Source organism: Manis pentadactyla, chromosome 5 (assembly GCF_030020395.1).
Source record: "Manis pentadactyla isolate mManPen7 chromosome 5, mManPen7.hap1, whole genome shotgun sequence".
Taxonomy (NCBI): Eukaryota; Metazoa; Chordata; class Mammalia; order Pholidota; family Manidae; genus Manis; species Manis pentadactyla.
This window is the reverse complement of record NC_080023.1, coordinates 173,282,579-173,305,567: the sequence shown is the minus strand read 5'-3', so window position 1 is coordinate 173,305,567 and position 22,989 is coordinate 173,282,579. Positions and strand designations below refer to the sequence as shown.

The following is a 22,989-nucleotide window of genomic DNA, read 5'->3' as shown; positions in this document are numbered from 1 at the left end:
GACAAATTTAATTCTGAAAGGTAACTGTGTTTTTAAAGAGTGTGTCAATTTAAAGAGTAAGTATTGGTGAGAGTGACAAATGGGTGTGGTTGGGAAGCTGCAGCACAGCCAGCCCTGGACACGCGGCTGAGCCCGAGTGGCTCCACTTGGTAGCACTGCCATTTCTTATTCAGGACAAGCAGTTATGTGTGTGGTAAGCCAGGCGCTCACACTGTTCCCTACCAAATCCCACCTGTGGCACCCTATTGTCCTGGGCCCGTGACAGAAGCCACTCCTAAAACACGGTTAGGCGGCAGGGTTTAGTAGGCCCTCTTGAATGAAGGCAGGCCTGGACGTGTGCGCACACACAGGCCACTACATTTCCACGCTATGTCCAGCATCCAGGGCATGGGGTCAGGACAGACTCTTCGGGAACAGAGAAGTATGTCTTCCTGTATACAGCTCCCTAATCTGTGACGACACCTCATTTCGGCATCACCTTAATACAGAGTTCTCGCCACCAGGCCATGTCCACAGTTGGTAACCAAGAACGGTGTCACCAAGAGGAGGGGAAAAGGCCTGGCAAAACCAAATGGAAAAACCAAGTGAATGCTAAATGCTAACTTTTGAGCCTTGGTGGTAAGTACAGGTTCGCTGTAAAACTCTTTCCACTCTTCTGTATACGCTTAAAATTTTTTGTAATTATGTTGGGTAAGAATAGTGAACAAGACAACTTCTCTTCTCCATGAGGTTTATATACTCTACTTTCAGTGAAAGCAACAACTCGTTCCCTTAAAACATGAAAATCTTAAGAAGTTTAATGATTTCAGCAAATACTTACTGGTTCATCATTAGTAAAAAACACACAGCCGGCTTTTATGCTTGAAGTCCTGCGCAGAGAAATGAGCCTCGGCCCCTCAGCCAGGATTCACATCCAGGTGGGGACAAGAAGCTCCCTTACTCCTAACTGCTGGCTCCCCAAAGTCCGACTTCGACTTTGCTTTAAATGTCAATTACAAAAACTATCCCCTTAGTACTGTGGCAAGGCCCAAACGTGGACAAGGACGTGATTTAGACTCACTTTGTGGTCATCTTCAGCCGCCAGTCACTAGATTATCAAAACAAAAATGAGAAAACTAAAGCCAAAGTAAAGCCGGCAATGTGTGCCCACCTCCAGGGAAAGCCGGCCATTGAGTCCGAGCCCGACGCTCTGCCCTTGACAGTCTTCCCTAATTGCTTCATCTTCCCATATGCACAGGTCATAAAACCACAGGGCTGATTCAAGAGGGAAAGGAAAAATGAGCTGTGATCCATCCACTTGAAAATTCACATTTGTTTTTCCAGTACCTACCTTTTTCTCTCTCAAAAAATGAAATTTCAGGCTAAATGGGTCTGAATACATTTATGATTCGACTACCAAAGAATTTAAACTGTTAAGTACAGGCAATCTCTTCCATTAGAGAATTTTATTCTCATTGCTTTTTATGAGTAGGAAGACACATCTTACAATATAATCGACACCAGTTAGTTTACACACCAGCCCAAATAGCAAAGCCTAAGGAACAAATGATATCACAGGGTAAAAAACACAAAACTCTCAGAAGTCAAGTACTAACTTGGATTTCATTTCAGACTCTTACCTGAAATTGGGGATTTTAAATTACATGAAATAAAAAGGCAGTAGCCGAGAACCACCCCACAGAGGGCACAAGTCGGAGGGCTGCCCACACAGGGGACTTGGGCTCTAAACTTGAAGGCCACACAAACGTCAGCCACTCAGGCCAGGCCCACAGCACAAGGCATCCTTCTTGTCCAGTCGCTAGGACATCTGCCCAGAAGAGCTGAAAAGCACAGGATGTTGGAGATGGGAATGCAAGCAGCAAAAGTCACACACACACACGAACTGCCTGCCTGTGTTTGGACAGGCTGTCGCAAGCCCCCCATGCAGTAGAAACAACCACAGCTCAGGGTTCACTTTCTCCTAAGATGCAAGACGGCTGCACTTCCCCAGGGTGTCTGAACACAAATCAAAACCCAATGATGATACTGACCAGGATGACCACTTGAGAGCTTATGGGGCAGGAAAGGGGAGACATGGACAAAGGGAGCTTAGTAGGCAATCTTTAAGGTATTTATTATAAAATACAGCACAGGGTTCAAAGATTGCCTCCCTCTGTTGTCTAATACATACACTGTGGAATGAAGTACTTCAGAAAAGCTGGCAGTCACCCACATGATTCTAACTTCTAGGTATTTTTAATCCCCTCAGTCACAGATGACACCTGTAGCAGGCAGTGGAACGGAGAGACGGACGGTCACTGTGGCCAGCTGGGCTCCTGACTGCCAAACAATGACATCTTGTCTGAGGTTGAAATGCACATCCATGATGACAACCTCCCCAAAGCTGGGACCCCAGTTCGTACAGACACAAGGCCGAGTGAGAGAAACAAGTCTGGATGTGCAGAAGTCTCCATCCATTACTTCTTATTCCTGGGTTTTAGCTCTTCGGCTGCATTACGCAGGAAAATGTAATTTTTCTTTTGGGGATTATAAAATTCATGTCCCTAAAAGGAAAAAACACATGATCTTATTATTAAAAAGGCAAAGTTAGCATTTTGTGCGAACTTTTTATATGTCAAGTCCTGTGCCATGTGCATGAAGTACAATCTCTCTGCTGCAGGAAAAAATCAGGTAGAGAAAGAAAAGTCAAATGTTAAATACAAACTTTAGTCTTCAGAGAAAAGGTTAAAGACTTAGAAATTCCCTTTCATATCCTGTTTAGAGGGATGATCTCTTACCTAACTGCCCTTCCGGTGCTGAGACTGTTTTAAGCTGTCACCTCTTTAACACCAAGGTGACTGACTGCCCTCAGGAAGCAGGGCCTCTGGAGAAGGTGGTGGGAGGGGAGCTCTGACTTGGTTCCGCAGAAGAAATGAGCTGTCTGACTCATGTCACGGGGACGAGGGCACGGCCCAGGAAGGGCTGTCCTGCACAGGTCCGGGCAGAAGTGGGAGCACATGGAGCAGGTGTGTCTGCTCATGCTCATGTGGGTGGAGAGGGAGTTGCAGGACAGGAGGGGAAGCCCAAAGAGTCCGATCAGGCCAGACTCTGAAGGGCTGTGCACATCAGACCGAGGCTTCCGAACATCATCCAGCGGTGGGGGGGAATGGCAGCCCCCAGAGCGGTGTGACGCCGACAGTGGCACGACAGATCTGTGTTCGGTAAGACAGTGGGGTGGGAAAGAGGGGTAGTGGGAGCCTCACGTGATCCAAAGGCTTGAACAGGGAGGGAAAGGGACTCTGGGAGCATCTGCACTGTACTACAATGACATGTTTTGTTCTTGTTATTCTCATCTCTTCAGACAGCCGAGATGGTTCTAGAAGTTTTGCTCAGCAACAATGACCATTAATTCTCATCATCATATGCAAAGTGCAGCTTTTCTGAACTATTACGTTCAAGCAGTAAGCTATGAACATTAACCATACGTGATCGTGATTTCACCCTGGATATAACTGTCCCTAAACTAAGAACAATGGGAAATTCCTGGAGCAACTTATTTTTGAATTAAGTTTATAATTTAAGTAACTCCCAGTGTAAGCTGCCATTAGTTGCTCAGATGAATTCATTCTGCACGGCATTCAAAGCAATGAGCTTTCTCACTTCTTCAACTTACTATTTCTTCAATGCTTGCAACGCGCAAGGCCCTGAGTGGGATGTAAGCTAAAATGCAGAGTTCAGTGCAGCTGCAGGCTGAGCACGTGAATGAGAGGAAATCCATCAAAGGGCCCTAGGGGGAAATCGAGGCTTCAGGCCACAACCTGGCTTCAGCCCCAGCCAGGCAGAACCAAAAGGCTATGCTCTTTGCAAAGCTGAGTGTGTGGCATCCACAGGTGGGAGGATAAACAAATGGTGGCACAGCCACGCTGCAGAACGTGACTCAGCAGTAAAAAGGAACCGACAAGTGACACACTCAACAGCACAGGTGAATTGCAAAATCACTGAGCTGAGGGAAAGAAGCCAGGCAAAAAAAGTAGTGTCTGACTCCATTTATAGAAAATTATAGGAAATGCAAACTTAGCTACAGTAACAGAAAGCAGAGCAATGGTTGTGTGTGTGCGTGAGGGGGACTACATGACACATGGGGACTGCTGTGGTGACCATGATGATGGTTTCATGGGCACATAAAGATCCTAACAGATCAAACTGTACACTTGAAACGTGCAGTTTGCTGCATTTCAATTATACTCCAGTAAACTTGCTAAGAAGAAAAAAAAGGCAGCTGCGTGGCCCACATAAGCCAACACTCAAAGGGACAGTGCACACTCCCACAGGCCAGGGCCAGCATTAGAGACGTACTGAATGGCTAAGATGCACTGCAAGCAACGTGCAGACTGCGCCTGTCCAGGTCTGAGAGGAAGACAGAATCAAAGGTGACTCCAGACTTATGCTGAGTGACTGGATGGTGATTACCTCAAAGGAGGAACACAGGAGAGCAGCAGGCCTGGAGGATGAATGCAGAGGGATGAGTGGCAATCTACCTAACTTACGGTCTGACTTAGGAGACAGAAGGGCTTCTGTCTCCTAAGTTAAGGCACACAGGGGGTACCTGCCCAGGTGTGGACATCCTGGAGGAGAGGTGGAGAGCAAGGTCAGAAATCAAGCTTGAAACTGAGGAGTCGTGAGCTTATGCTGCAAGAGCTGGTGCCATGGGGATGCAGCATGCTGGGTGCGCCCTCAGAACTGTGAGGCCAGAGCAGGGCCGGAAAAGGCTGGTACACAGGGAGGGCCACAAGAACAGAAGCCAGTAAGGGAGATGACAAGGGCCAGTCAGAAGTATGAATAAACCAGAAAATAAATACCAGAGAAACCAGAGAGCTTTGTGAAGGAGAAACGGATGGGCCACAGTACTGAAGAGAGACAGAAATGACGCTTCTAGACTCGACGGTGAGCACGCAAGCCGATGAGACTCTGACTACAGCCCAAGGAGGCCAGGACCTTGCAGCAGACTGAGGGACAGAGGTGGGGAACAACAAGGCAGGTGCTACCCACCCTGAACAAGTCATCAGTCAAGGGAAACCAGCTTTCTCTGGGATTGCTTCAGAATGGCTTAAGGCTTAAGTGTGTGCTTACAGAGAAGGGGCTAATGGACAGGAAGAGAAGAGTCTGAAAAGGGGCAGAAAAGAATGGAATCGAGGAAGGGAAATTTGTGTGTGTGTGTTGGCGGGGATTGCGGGCAGAAGGATGGGGCTAGTGAAGACAGACACGTGTGGGGATGAAAGGGACTGGGAGACGAAGCCACTGTTGGTGACGCTGGTGACCCCACCATCAGCAATGCGGGCAGAAGGGCAGAGTGGGGAAGGTCTGGAGCGCCGCAGTGGAGCAGTGGGGTGGGGTCGCACAGCCAGGCTGGCCAAGAGGACAGCACGCCTTGACTCGGGTTCCAGACCCAGCTCGGGTCTGGAACCCGAGCCCCAAGTCTGCTCTTTACTATTATGCTGGGATGCCTCGAAACTCAGCCATGACCCTGTCAGTCGCTAACACCCCACCCCAAACAACGAACTAGCAAAAAGCCAATGCCTTGAGCCAAAGCTCCGTGACCAGGCCCTTGTCCCCTTGTCCCCTTGCCCGAAGCTTGCCACACCTCCTCCTCCTCTCTCCCAAGAGCCCCAGGCATCACCAAACTACCGCACCTTCCGAGAGTGGGGGCCTCCAGCTCGCCCCTGCTTGTGCTTATATGCTACCAAAGTGCCTCCCGTGGGCAGGTTCCAAGGGAAGGGCTTTACAGGTATGACTTCACCAAGTCCTCACACCCTGCCAGGGAGGCCCCACAATTTCCCTTTGCAGTGAGGTGATGGTGACATGCCCAGGGACACACAGCGAGTCTGGAAAAGAGTCAACTCAAGCCCAGGCCTGCCAACTCGAGCCTGGCTCTGCTGCCTCAGTGTGCACACAGCAGGCCTGGGCATTCTTACCTTTGACCAGTCATAGCTGGAAGCATACGCAAATATGTTTCCATTGTGATTGAAGCAGCAAGCCGCTATCGGTTGATCTAACTGTTCTGAAGTTTTCAGTTTTGTTCGGGCATCTTTGTCCCAAAAGCTGAATCGACCATCAGATCCCACAGTTGCAAGGGTGCCATGTACAGGATGGAAAGCAATTCCATTTACCTGCAAGGATCAGTATGCACAATGAGAAGCAGAAAAGGGAGAAACAATCAGGGTTTTGCCAATACACACTTCCTATTAGTTAGGAAACACATGTACAGACGGTCACTTCACTAGAGCTGGCTGCCCACTGATCCCAGGAGAAACTAACCCTGCAGCCTGGACCAACCTCCAGCCCAGAACCGAATCTCATCTCTTCTTATGAACACAAGTTAGCAGAAGTTAGCAAGTATGTAGCTAGGACGCCAAGCAGTGAACCTCAGGAAAATGCTTTTTCCTTTATCGGCAAACAGCAATGTCTTCGTTTTTGCTAAGTATATAAACTATCTACTAACACTCATAAAGGAGGTGGAGGACTCTCCCAGGAAAGTCCTAAGCTTGCATTCAGAAACAACAGTCAGAGAGAAAGACAGTCAACATGTTCATGAAAACAGAAAACCGAAACCTACAGCATAAGCCGTTATCTCAGACATGGACACACACAGTGACAGATCTTTTCTGATCCCATAATGACTCAGCTGCCCTCCTCCAAGTCTAGTTTCTAGATGTGTTCTCAAGGTCAAAGTTTCTAAAAACATACCGCATAGATGTCCTGAGGCGCTGAAGTATTGGTACCGTTAGAGCGATGGCATTTAAAGGTGAAGTTATCTTTGGCACTGAAAAACAAAGGCTCAGCTAAGTTTTCCTTTATAAAAAAGGTCCCAAGTGAGAATCTGCAAGTGAACCAAGTCTCACTCACGGATTTGGGGGGTTGATGTAGTGAATGGCAACTCTCCCCTCAATACTTCCCAAGGCAAAACCAGTCGGCTTGTTCTGTTTGTCTTTAAAAATAGCCACACATCGATGCTACAGTTCGGGAAAAAAAGAAAAAAGTACATTATCACAATGTAAAATACAAGATTTCAAAACTTATGTGAAAGTAAATATTTTCACCCCATTTCTGGGTTTTAGAAAAACCAGAAACATACTATGTAAGCATGATAAAGAAGGTATTTCTATTCCTCCAGTAGCATTATTTTCCAACTTTTTAATAACTACTATATTCAACCATGAGATTTTATGAATAAACTGTAGACACGGTTCCATTAACTGCTCTTCTTCCTCTGCCATCCTGAAGGCCCCACCACCCGAGCAGTGCATGCGCCCCTCAGAGACCCCCAGTTCCTATTCTGGCGCTGGCCGCCTTGTGGATAGGAAGACACCTCGCTTTGGCTCACAGTCCACCAGTGACTAGGTGGTGCCCCCAGCAGGTCCCCCACTGTCGCTGTGCCTCTGCTTCCTCCAATGGAAAGGGACGGGGAACGAGGGTCACATGGGCCAGTGGAAGGAGCCAGCACCTTCTGAACTGCAACCATGTAGAAGCAGATACCACACTTGACCCAACATTGACTCCAGGGGTCCAAAGGAGGGACTCCTGGGCTCTGGAGACGAATCCTCAGAAGGAGCCCACAACCCAGTCTTTGGGGGCAGAGCAGGGCCAGGGCTTCCTCCTTCCAGCTGGGACACCCTGGTCTACCCCAGAGGACCGCCTGTCCTTCCCAAACTGGGTATTTACTTTAGCTTCTGTGAAGAGTTCAGGAGGCACTGGGACAGGAGAAGGGCCCGGGGGCTGAGCCTTACATTAAGATAAAGAACAATTTGTTATTATGATACTTGTTAGAGCAGATAAATTTCCTAAGTGCATGCTAGTTCTATTTCTGAACCATTTTCCTTTCTTTGAACCACAAGCCCATTACTTTTGTGAACAGAAAAATAATTAATGAAAAGTCTGTAAGAAGTAACCATGCCTGGTCAAGCTCTACCTCCCCATGCTCAGCACAGGATCAAACACACAGCTCACAAACCAGGAACTGACAACTCCAGGGGTGCCATTTGGAAGAACACAACCACAGAGTGGTCCTATGCAAAGGCTGATGGCATTCCTCAACAAATGAAAGGCCGTGCCTGGAACAGGGTAGCAGGAAGTGAAGCCAGAGCCGATGAAGTTTTATCAAGAAGTCTGAGACTTATCCACAGGAAATGAGGCAGTGCTGGGTTTAAGCAGAGGTACAGCAAGGTCAGATGTGCCCCGACTTGTGTGTGAAGAATGGACTGAAGGAGGGCAAAGATCTAGACTCTTAGAGTCATTCAAGAACGCTTGGATCAGATGTGGTAGGAGGGAAGGAGATAATGAACAGATTCCGAACACTGGCAGGGCAGAAGTAAGCCCAAAGGCCAGCGAGCAGGAGGGGAGAAGAGTGGGGAGGAATGAACTCTGGGTGACTCCTATTTTCTGGCTGAGGCAACTAAGCAGGTGGCAGCCCCATTTAATGAGGTGTGGAGCTCATGGGAGAACAGGCTGGGGCGACAGGCAGGAGCAGGTTAAGGTCGTTTGTTCACTCAGCAAACATTTACGGAACTTCTGTATCAGGTGCTGGGCAAGCGCAGCAAGGCAAACAAAACAAACAGGTCGGTACACCTAAGGATATATAAGGTATATACACATATGCAGTACTGGGGCGAGCAGCAGGGAGAGTCCTGCGAAGAGGTAACATCTGAATGAAACTTCATATGAAGTGGTCTCCGGTTTGGTGTTGGGTAACGCCACACTGAGAGGATGGGAGACGGGCAAAGGAGCTGAGCTGGGCAGCTGTCGGTGTCCTTGTTGGCAGCCTCAGTATGCAGCCCACAAGGAGACCTGAGCGGCAGCAACAGAGGGCAGATGAGATTTTGCTTAGGCAGGGAAGGCAGTAGCCAAGGGCAGATGCCTGGGGAACCTCAATATACAGCAAGACAACAAAGTAGCAACGAGACAGGCAGGAGGCAAGAGGCTGGCACTGTAGAAACCAGACAGCATGTTTAAGAAGCTGTTAAGAGCAGTGGTGGGGCTGTGTCGTGGGAAGTTGAGGGCTGTTCTGTAACTGTTGGGATTCCTGATGAGGAAGACATCAGTGGTCACGCCAAAAACAGGTCCAGTGCAGTAATGGGGGCAGAAGTCTCAACAGAGTGGGGTGAGAAATGGGTGGGAGGCAATGGAACAAGAAAGATCATGCAAAAGGAAACAGGTCCAGAGAGTAGAGGACGATGATGGGGGTGGTGAGGGAGGTCTGTTTTCCAGGCTGAATTAGACTGGGGCATGTCCCAGGGCTAATGGAGGAGTACTAAGTGGGGAGAGACTGAAGATACAGGTGCAGGTGGGTCATCAACTGCATAAGGTTCCCAAGAAGGCTGGCAGACTTGGCATCCCACCATAAAACCGGGTAACTCTGGAGAACACTGACCCTGCCTAACAGGTGGGCAAAAGGCAGGAAAGATGTGGGCAGACTTCTAGATGCAGCAGGAGGAAGGTGAGCAAGTTCCCAATGAATGGCTTCCACGTCTGAGCAGGAGCTGATCTGATTTGTTGAGATAAAGGCTAAAAGAGGGAGGGTCTAGGATTTTGAAGAGAGTGAAGATCTGAGTCTATGTCAAGTGCAATACTGAGGTGAAGAGAAAACCCTCTTCACTGCCTGGCATGATGGAGGCACAGCTGAAACTGGAAGCTATGATTTCACAACGGAACCAATCCACTGAAAGGTACAATTTTATTCAGTAGCCTTCAGCTATCGAGGGGGATGTTTGGAGAAGACAGACAAGTCAGGTTCATCCAGGGATGGATAGTATTTACTCACTAAACATTTGTGCTTGTATCCTTAAATTCACCCCCTTTGAAAGTACAACTGTATTCCTTCTACAGGCACTGACTAGGTGCTAAATACATGCTTCCTGACGTGACAGGTGACTCACCTGGTGTTTCAGTGGAGATTCTATCCTCCTGAACTCAGAAGGTTGATTCTCCAGTTGGTAGACAATTAGTCCCCTCTCCGCAGTTGCCACCACAGCCATAGGATAGATCTAGGGAATGGAGAAAAGCAGAGACATGCTTTCAATGGTGGAATGGGCTTTTTTTATACCAAAATATTAGATCAATTTTTTAGAGTCACAAAAATAAGTGTATTTTTTTAAGTTTAAAACTTTAATGATATCAATGTTTCATGAAAACCTAGAGAAACTGTATTTGGAAGAAGAACATTCATTTTTAAAAGCTCAGTTTAAAAAAATTTTAAATATGAGTATTTAAAAAATATACCAAGGAACAGAGAAGAAATGAAAATCGCCTACAGCAACCCTTTGAATGAAACTATTGTTAGTGAATGTATATTTTATTCCAGCATTTTCTGAGCGTTTTACATGCAGATATGTATATTCTATATAATTCACATCCTTTTCTCAATGCGCACATTCCAAGAATACTAGTAGTGACTGTCTAATCCTCCCTCCATGAGCCCACCACAGGGTTCATTTAACCATGTCTATCTGCTTTGCCTGCTAGGTCACTTCCAATGTTTCACTGTTACAGAACAAAGACAACCTGTATCTTCATTTTTCTCATGATGAATTCCTAAAAGTGGATTACCGGGGCAGTTGGCACAAAATTTTAAGACGTAACTAAATGGAGAGCAGAAGTTCTTCAGTTTCACTCACAGACAGTCCCCAACGACTTAGTGCCACACCACAAAGTTACTGCCAGTTTTCCTAGAGCTGCACGATCAGTGTCACACTGATGGCATGCAGCTACCTGCATATGTTCAAATAACTAGTAACCAATAAAACCAACACCACTATTTAGTAATTCTGGAACGAATGCAGCAAAAAATCACTGATTTAAGGTGACTAAGCAGGCAATCTGGTTTACACCCCAATGTATTATTAAAATGTAAGATAAAATGCTTTTTTTTTTAAAGGGACTACACATTAAACTAGCAATTCCTTACCACATCGGCACAGTAACACCTTTCAGGGAGCTGTAAAACCATCATAGGATTTGACGATCGCGTATCCCAAAACTAAAAGCAAAGACAAAGAAGCCAGTAACCAACTACTCAAGAGCTAACCCCAAACAGCGTGAGAAGGAGTGTCAGCCCTGGCCGGCCACATGGTCTACTACACCTTCAACGTCTTATCCCAGCTCCCGGTCATCACACAGCTGTAGTTTGGTGCTTTGATCCAATGTATGGTTTTAACAGGAGCATCGTGCTTTCAAGACAAAACCCAAACAGATTAAGGTAAATCTAACAATGTGCTAAACAGCTTTAGTTCTGGAAATTCAAAGAGAAGGAATTAACTTAAATATTGGGGTCATACCTAACAAACACCAAAGGATGTTTATAGCCCGTGACCAAAACATTCAATTAAATGTAACAATATACATCTATTCCATTCTAACAAATTTTGATTTTATCCACAATTAACTAGTACACAAAAGCAAAAGTAAGCTCTTCCCTAGGAGATAATCAGAAATAACTAGCAGGGAACTCCACCAGTTTTATTTACTTAGATGGCAAGAATGAAGGGATCAGGGAGGTGCTTATAGCACACACAGTACTGTGATCTCAGAGCATGAATGCTTCACTGTCCAGAGGCTCTTCTTAAACAGGTCAGACCCTCTGGTTCTAGGTTCTTTTACCTGTGTTACTTCTGCTTTTCTTAGCTGTCTTCACACAAGAGTGCTTGTTGCCCCGGGGTATACTGTTAACAGCTACACAGGTGTGCGCCAGTGTCCCTTATAGGCCAGATCTCTACCCACAAGGACAGTGCTGGCATAGAGCAGGCACTCAATAAATACTTGTCACGTGAATGAGTGACCAAATGCAGCTGGTAAAAGGCAAGCCACACACAGGTGTTGGAAAGTCAATTGTTAATGTTGAGGACACCTGTAACATCTGTCTTTTATAGATTTTAATGTCACTAATCCCTTATAATGCCATCCTCATCTACACATATATGTGGAAGACTCATGACAGAACAATCTGTGAAATACTAAAGAATGAGAAAGGTTATGAAAGTGTTATTTTTGTGCTACAGCAATTTCTGGTATACTTAAGTCTAATTGATTTGGTATAGTCACACTGCATTTTTTTAATAATAGATAATTATAATTAAAGAATCATTACAACCCTAGGGACCGGCCTTTGGACAGAGGCTAAGTTTCTGTTACCTGTGCAATCTGTATTGCTTGGTTACTGTTGAGGTCCCACATTTTGGCAGTTTTATCACATGAAGCTGTAAATACTTTGCTCCCATCCTAAAATGAAATGGAGAAAATCTCTCATTCCAAGAAAAGGAAAATCTCTACCTGTATTTAGATATTAAGTTGAATATACTGAGGCAGGTTTTGTTTTGCAATTTTTATTTTTCCTATTATTTGGGGTCTAGTGTATTGTGAACTACACTGTCACATACAAAACACACTCTCAGCTCTATTTTGTGCTATTGATTTATTTTACTAAGAGATAATATGTAAACAGGATAAAAAATAATTCAAGTGGCACTTGAAGTTACGCAGTGAAAATGAAGCCTCCACCTGGCCCCTGACCGACCTCCCTCTCAGCGCAGTCGCAGGCCACTGCCTACGCTCCAGGAATACGTGGCTGTGTACTGCCTGGGGCCACTCACCAACTTTCTTATTTTGGTCAATTTCAAGCCCTCACAAAAGTTGCAAGAAGAAAACAATGAACACCCATAAACCCTTCTCCTAGATTCACCAATTGTAAACATTTTGCCACATTTACTGTAACTTTTCTTTCACACAGTATGTCTATAATCGTAATACTTTTGTTCAGCTTCATATTTAACAGCATTCCTAAACCCTATGCATGCATTCAAACCCTATTTTTCATAATTATTGGTCCTATGGAAGCTGTAGAGCAGCTTAACAAATGAGCAGTTATTTTGCAATGGTTTTTAAAATATTCACATACACACCTTATAAAAGCAGGTCATTCAAATATGAAGAAGTACAAGATAATTTTTAAAAAGAGAAAGTACTAAATGGGAAGTCTAGACCACTGATTGGCAAATTTTTCTTAAAGGGATATTTGTTTAGTAAATATTTTAGTCTTTTGCAACTCCTTAAAGCTGTTGTCATAGCTTGAAAGCAGCCATATACATTATGTAAATGAATGAGTGGGACTGTGTCCCAATTAAACTTGATTTACCAAAACAGGCAACAGGCAAAATTGGGCCCATGAACCACAGTGTGCTGATTCCTGGCCTAGACTATTTCATTTCTGGTTCTGTAGCTCAAAGATTTACCACCATTCTTCCTTAGCAAAAATTTCTTCCCATTTGAAATCACTAGTCTCCATCTGAAAGAAGAGATAAAACTTGCTCCTCCAATGAAGTCATAACGTAACTCCACAAAATACTTAGAGAGACACTGATATATGGGGTGGGCTACCGTGGGGCTGAGGGAAACACTGGTCTCTCAACCTCACTGAAAAATGCCCATCTGCCAGCTGTAATCAGCACTACGCAGCGGCAGCAGGCCAGACCCCAGTGAACAGGCAGATACAGAGCTTAACTGAGCAAAAGGCAGAGAAGACAATATTTGTAATTGCTGCCTACCCACCTGCTCTAAGGTCCACCTGCTATGATCACACAGGGAACCATGTCCTTAGAAATGCCAAAGAATCACCTTCACCAAACTTGGCTCTTATGCCCCAAAGGAAATTTGGCTCTTTTGTGCTTCTGTGCCATTACAGACATGGCGTCCCCCTGCCGAGTGCCCTGCCCGCTTCTCCCCAGCTAGCTCATCCCCTTCCTGTAAGCCTCTGGGGCAGGCTGTCACGCTCACAGGCTCTGGAGCCAGGAAGGTCTGGGTCTGGTCTCAGCCACTCACCCGCTGTGCTCCCTCAGGTAAGTCCCAAACCACTTCACCACTTAACTAGTACCATGACAGTCACTTAATGCAGACTGAATCTAGCTGCACAAACAGTCACGATCTGACACTCATCCTTTTTTCTACATGTCTGTCTTGAGACTGAGTCCATGAGACAGGATGGGCCTACCTTGCCTACTTTGGCTTCCACTGTATCCCTAGTGGAAGCCAGGAAGGTCTGGGTCTGGTCTCAGCCATTCATTATTTGCTGAATTAAATAATTCAATTAGTGCCAATCATTATTTGCTGAATTAAATAATTCAATTATGCATTGTAATTATTATTACCTTCATTATATAAGCAAGAAAATAGACACAGAGAGATTAAGTAACTTGCCAAAGTGAAAAGGCTGGGGTAGGCAGAGCCAAAATTTGAACCTAGATGTGGACTGGATGAGACAATGCTCAAAAAGCTACAAGCACACGGCTCACTTCCAAGATTCAGCTCAATTCTTGTCTCTTCAGTGAAGCATTCCCACCCCACTCCCAAACCCTGTAGGTGCTTTCTCTGTTCCCTCCCACCAGAACATGCTGCCTCTCAGAACTCAGCTCACTGTGTGAGAACTCTCCCTTACTACGTCTGAGTTCTCCACTACTTGATAAACAAATTGGACAAAGGAAATAGATTGTGTTCATTTTTCTAAAAGCCAACAGCCACTTAATAACATCTGCAACAGAATCTCTCTATTAGTTAACACTACTTCTTACCAGACTTTATAAGTTTTACAATTCTGATCAGTTAGATCGGTGAAGAGAGACACGCAAAATAAATCAGAAATACTTAAAATCTATTGAAGTTGATTCTTTTTCACATGTAAATTAAAAATAAGTTCTATCTGTAATAAACATGTCACTTTTCAAACTGTTTTCACATACTATTATTAGTCTCATAACCCAATCTGATATGTCAGGAATACCTTTTACAGATGAAAAAAAACGCCTCAGAGAAGCCTATAGTAAGTAGCTAATGATTAAAACAGGAGAACCTCTGGCTCCTAAACCATCTCAAAATATTTATAAATAGTTGAATCATTTGGGTTTTCTTACTTCTTCTGGCTGCCTCCATCTATATACTTTTTTTTTGTTTTTTTAATTGAAGCATAGCTGACACGCAGTATATTCGTTTCAGATGTACAACACAGTGATTTGACAATCATGTATGTTACTAAATGCTCACCACAGTAAGGGCAGTTACCACCTGTCACCATAGTTTTTACAATATTCTCTACCTATGCTGTACTGTTCATCTCCACGACTTATTTTTTAAAAATGATTTGTTTACAAGCTGAGTAAGATCACATACATGTATAATACAATTTAAAAATAATGATGTAAAGTAGTTGGGCAGTTTCTCGTTAGGTTACACATACACTCACCATATGCCCCAGCCATTCCACTGTTAGACATTTACCCAGGAACAGTGAAGGTCTTTGTTCACAGATAATTCAGTCCACAAATGCTCTGGAAGCACTATACCAACAACCAAAAATGGGAAATGGCTCCATGTCCTTCTACTGGTGGATGGATGAACAAATGGTGGGCCACCCAATAAGCAGTAAGGACAAACTACGGTCAGGCACCACTACCTGGACGGCTCTCGGTGCACTATGCTAGGTGACAGTCGCCAGACTCAAGACATGGCACACTACAGGGGCCTGCTTATTTGACATTCTGATACAGGCAGAACTACAGGGACAGCAGGGGCTGGGAGCTGTAGAGGATGTGACTATAGAAGGGCAGTGGGGAATGTGTGGGCTGATGGATCTGTTTTCCATCTTGACCACAACTCTATGCACTTCTCAAAACCAACAGAATCATACACTGAAAAGGTTGTTTTATTGTATGCAAATCACACCATCAAATCTAACTTAAAAAATACATACAAGGCCCAGGAGAGGCCCTGAGGCTTTAATTTCCTTTGCATGGAAGCACATCCATCTGCCTCTGACTGTCAGTCAGGCTTCTGCTGGATCCAGCCACTGGGCAGCAGAGAAAAGGCTGGGCTGTGGGCCCCCTGGCTCCTCCCCTCGGGGTGAGGGAGGAGCCCCTGCAGGGGCAGCTCCTGCCATGGCTGCCAGTGGTGCTTTGCCCTCCCTGGGGGTTTCTTTCCAAGTGGCCCTTTCATTAAGCTCTCCTCAATCAACAGCAAAAGAAAGAAGATGAAAAAAGGGAGAGAGAGAGAGAGAGAAAAAAAGAAAGAATGAAAAGAGAAGAAAAAAGCTCAGAGCCAAATAAACTTGAACACATTTCCTTATAATGCTGATGTTCAGGATTTGGGAGTAAAAGGAGAATTCCAAAAAACCAAAAGACTTCAGATGTCTAAATAGAAAAGGATTTTTTTTTTTAACCCAGGATTTCTTTTTCTGCAATAGCAAATTCCTAATTTTAAAACATAAATCCACGGCATCCTCAAAGGTAGGAAAGGCTCTAAGAAATTATCTAATCCTTTGCTCAAGGTAACATCAAAAAAATAATTGATTTTTTATGCCAACAAGGCTTTCAGAGAAATTGCCCAAAGCTAACATTAACTGACTACAGCAGGAATATCAATAAGCTACTAGACTCACATTCAGCAACTTAGAATCCCTACAGTGTGTATACATACATGCTATTTGTTGTTTGGCTCGTATAAAAACCAAAATATATACATATGCTGAATTACACTGTACTTGACATAAAAGAAAACATGAAAAATTGAATGAAACATACATCACTCCAGCAGACATCTAGCACAGGCCCTGTGTGCATCTGCTGGGCTTTTGGAATAGTCTGTCCACTATCTTGAACTTCCCAGCAGCGAACCTACAGTAGTAAGACAAATGAATGTAAACACAGCAGTTTGTGATACAATACATGCATTTAACATCTAATAACAAATGGTGTACAGTTTAAATGTATATGGATTTCTCATATGACCTAATTACCTAACTTTAAGAATGAAGCAAACAAAAACTATATCCAACTAGCTATTTTCCTATTCCTATTTCTAAGCTATTAAAACACCCAAATTTTATTGCTTACACTTAAAACTACAGATAATTTTCTTATCACATCTATTAAGTATATCATTCTTCTAAAACAGAACATCTTCCATTACCATTCAGAGAACCAAGACCAAAATGGAAACTTACTGTTCTTTTCTGAAATACTTTACTCTGGTTTTTTACGTAATCTTTTTCCTGATTAGAGAAGTTACACACTTTACTTAGAGATACTGTAAATATGACAAGAAAATAAAAAATCACCGTAATCCCACCATGGACAACTACAGTTACTAATTCAGGGTGCTCTCAGTCTTTCTATGTATACATATTTTCTTCAAAACACTGGATTATATAATGCATCTTCACGTTTGAATTATTAGTTGCCATTAAGCATTCTTCTAATATTTTTTTAGCAGCAAATCGAATGAAGTCTACCTAGGAACTACATGCAGAAACCAAACCTGCTCAACCCTGACTACCTTCCTCCTGCCGCCGTTCTTCCCCCCACCGCCCCCGTCTTCCACTGCGTCTCTGCCTCTGATTGCAGAACAATCTTTTCCAAAATAGTAATTATCATTACTACTAGGTATTACAATTTTCCAACTTTTCACTAGCATGAAGAACTTTTCTTAAATGAAGCACTATTAGGTAGCGGTGAGGAGCACAGACTGCAAGATGGGCTGAGTACCGCTCACGGGAGGTGGGAGCCAGGCTGTTATTTCACTTCCCTAAGCCCTGCGCTGCTCCATAAGATGGAGAGGACAGTGAGGGCATAGTGCTCAGCTGTTGCCAGGATTAATGCAGTTTTGCATATGAAGTACATCATTGGAGATCCTCCTCAAGCCCTAGAAGGAGAATCACTAAGAAAAAGGGTATAAACTTAAGGATTTCTGATAAATACTGCCAACTGCTGTTCAGGAGACCTCTATCAATTTACATACTTACCACCATGGGAGGCTTTAGCTTATCCTTGCTAGCACCAAGGTTACTCTTTTAAGCTTTTTTATTTTTGTGAATTTAACAGAAAAAGAGTCTATCATGCAAATTTGCATTTATCTGCTTATGATTTGGTTGAATGGTTCAAGTTTACCCTAATAGGCCACTTGCACTCCTTCATGATGTGCCCTTTGAATCTTTTGCTTATTTTCCTACCAGACTTTTAAATCTTTTTTCTTGTACACTGTGCTTTTTTTGTCTTTCTTTTTGTACACAACAGGTAAATATAATGTCTATGCAGGATCAGTACTATATCTTAAAATTGAAACATCTTCAGGATACCCAGATGGAAATCTGTGTTTACCATCACGGATAACATCTGTCCCAGCAAACATTACACTGGGTCGGGGAACACACTTGAAGACGCTCAACTAGAGCAGGGATTTTTGAGTGAAGTGTATGGTCAGGGTTTCTTAACAAAAATCAGTGGAACAAGTGACATCTGCCCATTTAGCAGGGTTCACACCCTCTAGCTGGTTTCTTTAAAAAGGCCATGAATAAGCCTTAACTGTGCTCATTCACTTTGGACAGAATGAAGCCAAAAGGAGAGGTGACCCTGCCCACACAAAGAGCTATGTCTTCTAGAACATGCAGTTAAGGAGCACTTACATCGTTAGCCCATGATCCTGCGATAAGAAAGTTCCCTGGCAAGGTTGGTGGGCTGAAAGATAGACAACCAATGCTATCATCCGGAGAAGATGTTACTTCAATATCCTGGGGGGGGGAAAAGTCAATGATAAAATGTAAAAATCATTACAATTTCATTGAAAATTGCTTTCTTTCTCTGCGACCACCTCACGGTGGACTTCCCTTGTGCTAGAGAACTAACTGATTAGGCCTCTCTTACTCTAATCAAATAGGTGGTAATAAATAAGCCAGTGCAAATACTAGCACTGCTGGGCTAGGAGAGGCACTCTCATTAAATGCCCCAACCACATTTTCCAAAGAATGGCCTGCCAGTTAGTTCACTCCTGCCCAAGAGCTTGGCAGGTGTTATCATCTGCTCCCCCATAGAAATGCTGGTTCAACAGCTGTAGGCTGGGCCCTGGGAACCTGCCAGGGTTCTTAACAAGTACCTCAGGTGATTCTGGTAATGGGAAAGTTGGAGGAACAGGACACTAGCCAGGGGACACACAGATGCTGTCCTCCAATGTCTGAAACAGCAAGTGAGGCAAAGCTTCAGAGCTTTCATCCCAAAGGAGGCTCCTAAGCTATCTGGGTTTTTCCCACAGTCACTGTTGTGACCGACCCTGGCTGCACTCTTCCTACAAACCCCACGAGCTTTACATGGTACCTTCATAGGGTTGTGGTTATCTGTGGTTGTGCTTCCAAACATGGTCCCACTGGTTCCAAAACCCGAGGTTGTTCCAAATAGACTCATTTTGGCCCTAAAAATAATGGAAAATATTAAGGATGGGTCTTTTTTTAAGTAATAAATATATCAACAAGAAGCAATATAAAGCCAACTAAGTCAAAGAAGGAAAAAGGAGTCTAAGTGGCTTCATGTCAGTTTCTCTCTTTGGAAGAAGTCTAAGTATATGATAAGTAGAATAATAAGCATCTTTAAAATAAACTTTCTATTTTGGAACAGTTTTACATTTATAGAAAATTATAGATAGCAAGTTCCCATACATCCCACATCCAGTTTCCTTGTTTCCTTTTTACATTTGTCACCACTAACTGATACATTGTAGCAGAGTACTTTTCAGTCTCCAGTAGAAAATAAATTCACTCATTCTTTCCATAGTAAGAGCTGAGCACCAGGAAAACAGCAGTAAACACACAGATGGCCCCACTCTTGCAGGTTCCCTCTTGGCAGAGTTCACTTTCTTCTTAATTGCTGCACTCCTGTTAGGTCAGTATCTCTGCATGAAGTACTTAGAAGAGTAACCAGTCCTGGCAGCAATCCAGCAATTTATTTGTAGGAGTTTTAAAAAGTAGTCCACTTTGGTCTGCTGAAGTACCAAAAGGTCTCATGTTATAGTTTGGACATTTGCCAGAAAGAATCCCCACACTCAAAGAGTTTTTTCCTGAGCACCACAGTCTAGCAGGCCCACAGGGTTCCAAGTGTGCCTCTATCACTTACAAGAGCTGGGACGCAAATCTCATCAAGCCTTATTCTCCAGCTCTGTAAAGAACATGAACACCTTCTCCAGTGTTGCTCTGAGGACTAACTAAGGTTATCTATGTAGAAAGTCTAGTTCATAGTGAGTACAATAAACTTCTACAGGAAAAAAGTCTATGCACTGTTAACTCCCTGATGGTTCACATATGTTAATGCCACATTTTCAATTCTGTAATTGATTAGCAAATTTTTACACCCACAAGTCTACTATATCGGTCACCTCTCCCAAAGAAGCTCAGGAACTGAGTGATATGCTTGCTAGTAGCATCTTTTAGGAAAACACAGAATGGGAAACTGCTAGGAATTTCGAAAGGCATTTGCATTCCCCAAGCTTCATGAAAAATAAGTGCAGACATACTAGGTCAAAGCACCGGCTAGAAGCACAGTATCTCAGAAAGCAACTTTGTGACAGAACGTGGTACTTGCCAACTACCTCCACCTGAAATGTGAGAGATGTGCTTAAAATACCGCTGACCGCAGGAGCAAACCAGGAATGACAAGGCTTCTGCGATCCCAGCCAAGGAACCAGCTGTACGGTTTGGGGCAGGTTGTTTAGGTCACGCTTTCCTCATCAATAAAAATAAATCACTAATATCCAGTCCACAGAGTTAGGAAAACCAAGTGAGGCTGCACACACAGGGCCTGAAAGTCCTTACTTCCCGAGAGAACATTTCTGCCATCAGGAATTTATTAGGGGAAGAGCAAGGTAGTTCAAGTATTAATCAGCCGATGTCGACCACGTTATGCAGGACACTGGGAACTCTCAAGGAACTGAGAAGACGTGTGCACATTTCAAACCTACCCAACCTGCTCCTATCTTCTTGCTGCGGTCCAGCCACACTAACTCTGCTGGCTACCTTTTTGCCTTCGAACACAGAAAGCCTGCCTTGGAGCATTCCTACTAGCTGCTCCTGGAATGATTTGCTTTCACCCAAACCTCCAGTTGTCTCACTCTGAATCTTCAGATTCCCAATTCAAAAGTTGTCTCCGGAGAACTTTCTGGGGTGATGTCCTAAAACTGCACTGTGGTTCTAAAATTACACAACTGTATTAAACTTCCCAAACTCATTTAAAGTCACGCTTTACACGAGCTATAGTAGGTAACATACTTCCGTAAAGCTGCTGAGTGTATCTTGTTTAAAAAGGTCACTTCCTCAGAGGCTTCCTGCCTTCCTAATATATTCAACCTCTAATGACAGCCCTTTGTTTCTTCACAGCACCTGTCACAATCTGGAATTCTTGTTTGCAAACAATCTCTTCCCCCGGAAAACGCCAGCTCCAAGGGAGAGCTGTCTGGATTCTTCCTAATATACACCTGGCCCTCAGCACAGAGCCATGAGGCTGGCATTTATTAGATTCTTCCCTGGGGAAGTGTTTATATGTATATGATACACAGTTGACAAAGAATGACAGAAACAAAAAACAGATTAGTTTGAGAGAGTGGTAAGTGCAAGGAAGGAAATTAAACAGGTTAACGAGGGAGAGACTGAAAGGGGATGGCCTTCCGTTAAAACAGTCGGTAAAGGCTTCTCTAGGGAGGCAGCAAGTGTCTGATGGGAACCCAGACGTGTAACAGGGAAGGGCTGAGGCGCTAGACGGTGCATCAATTCCGCGACCCCTCCCCGTGACTCACTTTCCCCACAAGAAAAAGGAGGGGGTAGACCCAAAATGTCTCCGAAAGCCCCTTCCAGCCCTGGTGTCTCTCGAAAGCCTAACGACGGCTCGTCGACAGCCCGGCTGTCGCCCGACACCTCGCTGCGGGGCGCACCTCGCCTGTGGACGCGTCCTCGGCGGCGCCATTGTGGCCGGAAATCAGGGGAGGCGGCACGGGGCCTACCTGAGAGTCGCGCGGCGGTGGGAAGCCGGCGGAGAGGAGCGGTTAGGACTCCGAAGGCTGCGACCCCGCTCCGGTGGAAGGAAGCAAGGGCGGGGCGGAGCGAACAGAACCCAGAGCCCTGGGTCTGCTCACACCTGCAGGGTAACCACCCCAACTACGGCGGGGGCACTGCGCATGCGGCCCGGAGTCACTTCCTGTGTCACCCGGAAGGCAGAGGCAGAAGAAAAAGGCTCCTTCTCCCGCGAGGCGACAGAACATGCGCAGAAGTGGTATTGACGCCCAGAGGCAGTCATTGTGCCAGCAGTTTACCGATTGGCCAAACGTTTGTATAGGAGCCTGCACGTTGTCTAGTGACTGCTTAATCCGCAGCCCTGGGTGCTCTAGGGTGGTTAGTATTTTCTCTAGTTGAATTAAAAGTCTAGCAAAATCTTGATTGTTGCAATTGAAATCCAAGGCCGCCCTCCGAGAAACTGATGGAACGCTGCCTCGGAGTGCAGTGAGGCCTGGCCTGCCTCGGCCGCCCCCATTTGCCCACTGGGATGTCCTGGGCTATCCAGGACTCTGTGGCCTCAATTTCCTTCCGTAAAATTGGGATAGTGATGCCTAACTTCCAGAGCAGTTCTTGATTAGCATCAAGTGAGGAAACATTCGTGAAAGACTTCTGCTATGTGTAAGGTTCCATAGAGAATGCTATGACGTACATAGGTGCCAACTCTTGAGTATTTCAGCTGGTTGCTTTTTCCCCCTCTTTTAGGAATTTCTGGGGAGACAAAAAAGTGCATGGGAATCTCCTGTGGTTGTGGTACATAGACCGAATCTTCTCCTTTAATACTTAGTGTGGTCTGCACACCAAGAGCCTCGACATCTATAGGGAGCTTTAGGATCCGTGGGACCGTGTAAATGCAGACTTCGAAGGCCCTGGGTGGGCCTGAGAACCCACATTTCTAGCAGACTCCCAGGTGAAGTTGCCGGGCCATGCACTGCAGTTGAGCACCAGGGATCTAGAAGAGATATTTAGAATCACATGGCAAAGGTTTTGAAAAAATCTGTTGTCTGGACCTTGCCCTTAAAGTTGATTTATTTGGTCTGGGGTGAACTGAGGGAGTTAATATGTTTAAAACTCCCCAAGTGATTTTAAGATGAAGCCAACATCAAGAACCTGTAGTC

The 22,989-nt window shown here is 44.7% G+C and overlaps 1 protein-coding gene across 1 annotated transcript; it reads right to left on the bottom strand.

The window, feature by feature from the left end:
* Nucleotides 1–2,087: 2,087 nt before the first annotated feature.
* On the bottom strand, nucleotides 2,088–22,009 carry RAE1 (ribonucleic acid export 1). Its single transcript, XM_036901900.2, has 12 exons — nucleotides 21,823–22,009; nucleotides 19,155–19,248; nucleotides 18,470–18,574; nucleotides 16,590–16,682; nucleotides 12,160–12,246; nucleotides 11,112–11,198; nucleotides 10,937–11,008; nucleotides 9,909–10,016; nucleotides 6,883–6,989; nucleotides 6,724–6,799; nucleotides 5,952–6,146; nucleotides 2,088–2,543 (listed from the first exon to the last, which is right to left on the bottom strand). The coding sequence occupies exons 2-12, from the start codon at nucleotides 19,239–19,241 to the stop codon at nucleotides 2,457–2,459; spliced, it is 1,104 nt and encodes a 367-aa protein (XP_036757795.1). The 5' UTR covers nucleotides 19,242–19,248; nucleotides 21,823–22,009; the 3' UTR covers nucleotides 2,088–2,456.
* Nucleotides 22,010–22,989: the final 980 nt, after the last annotated feature.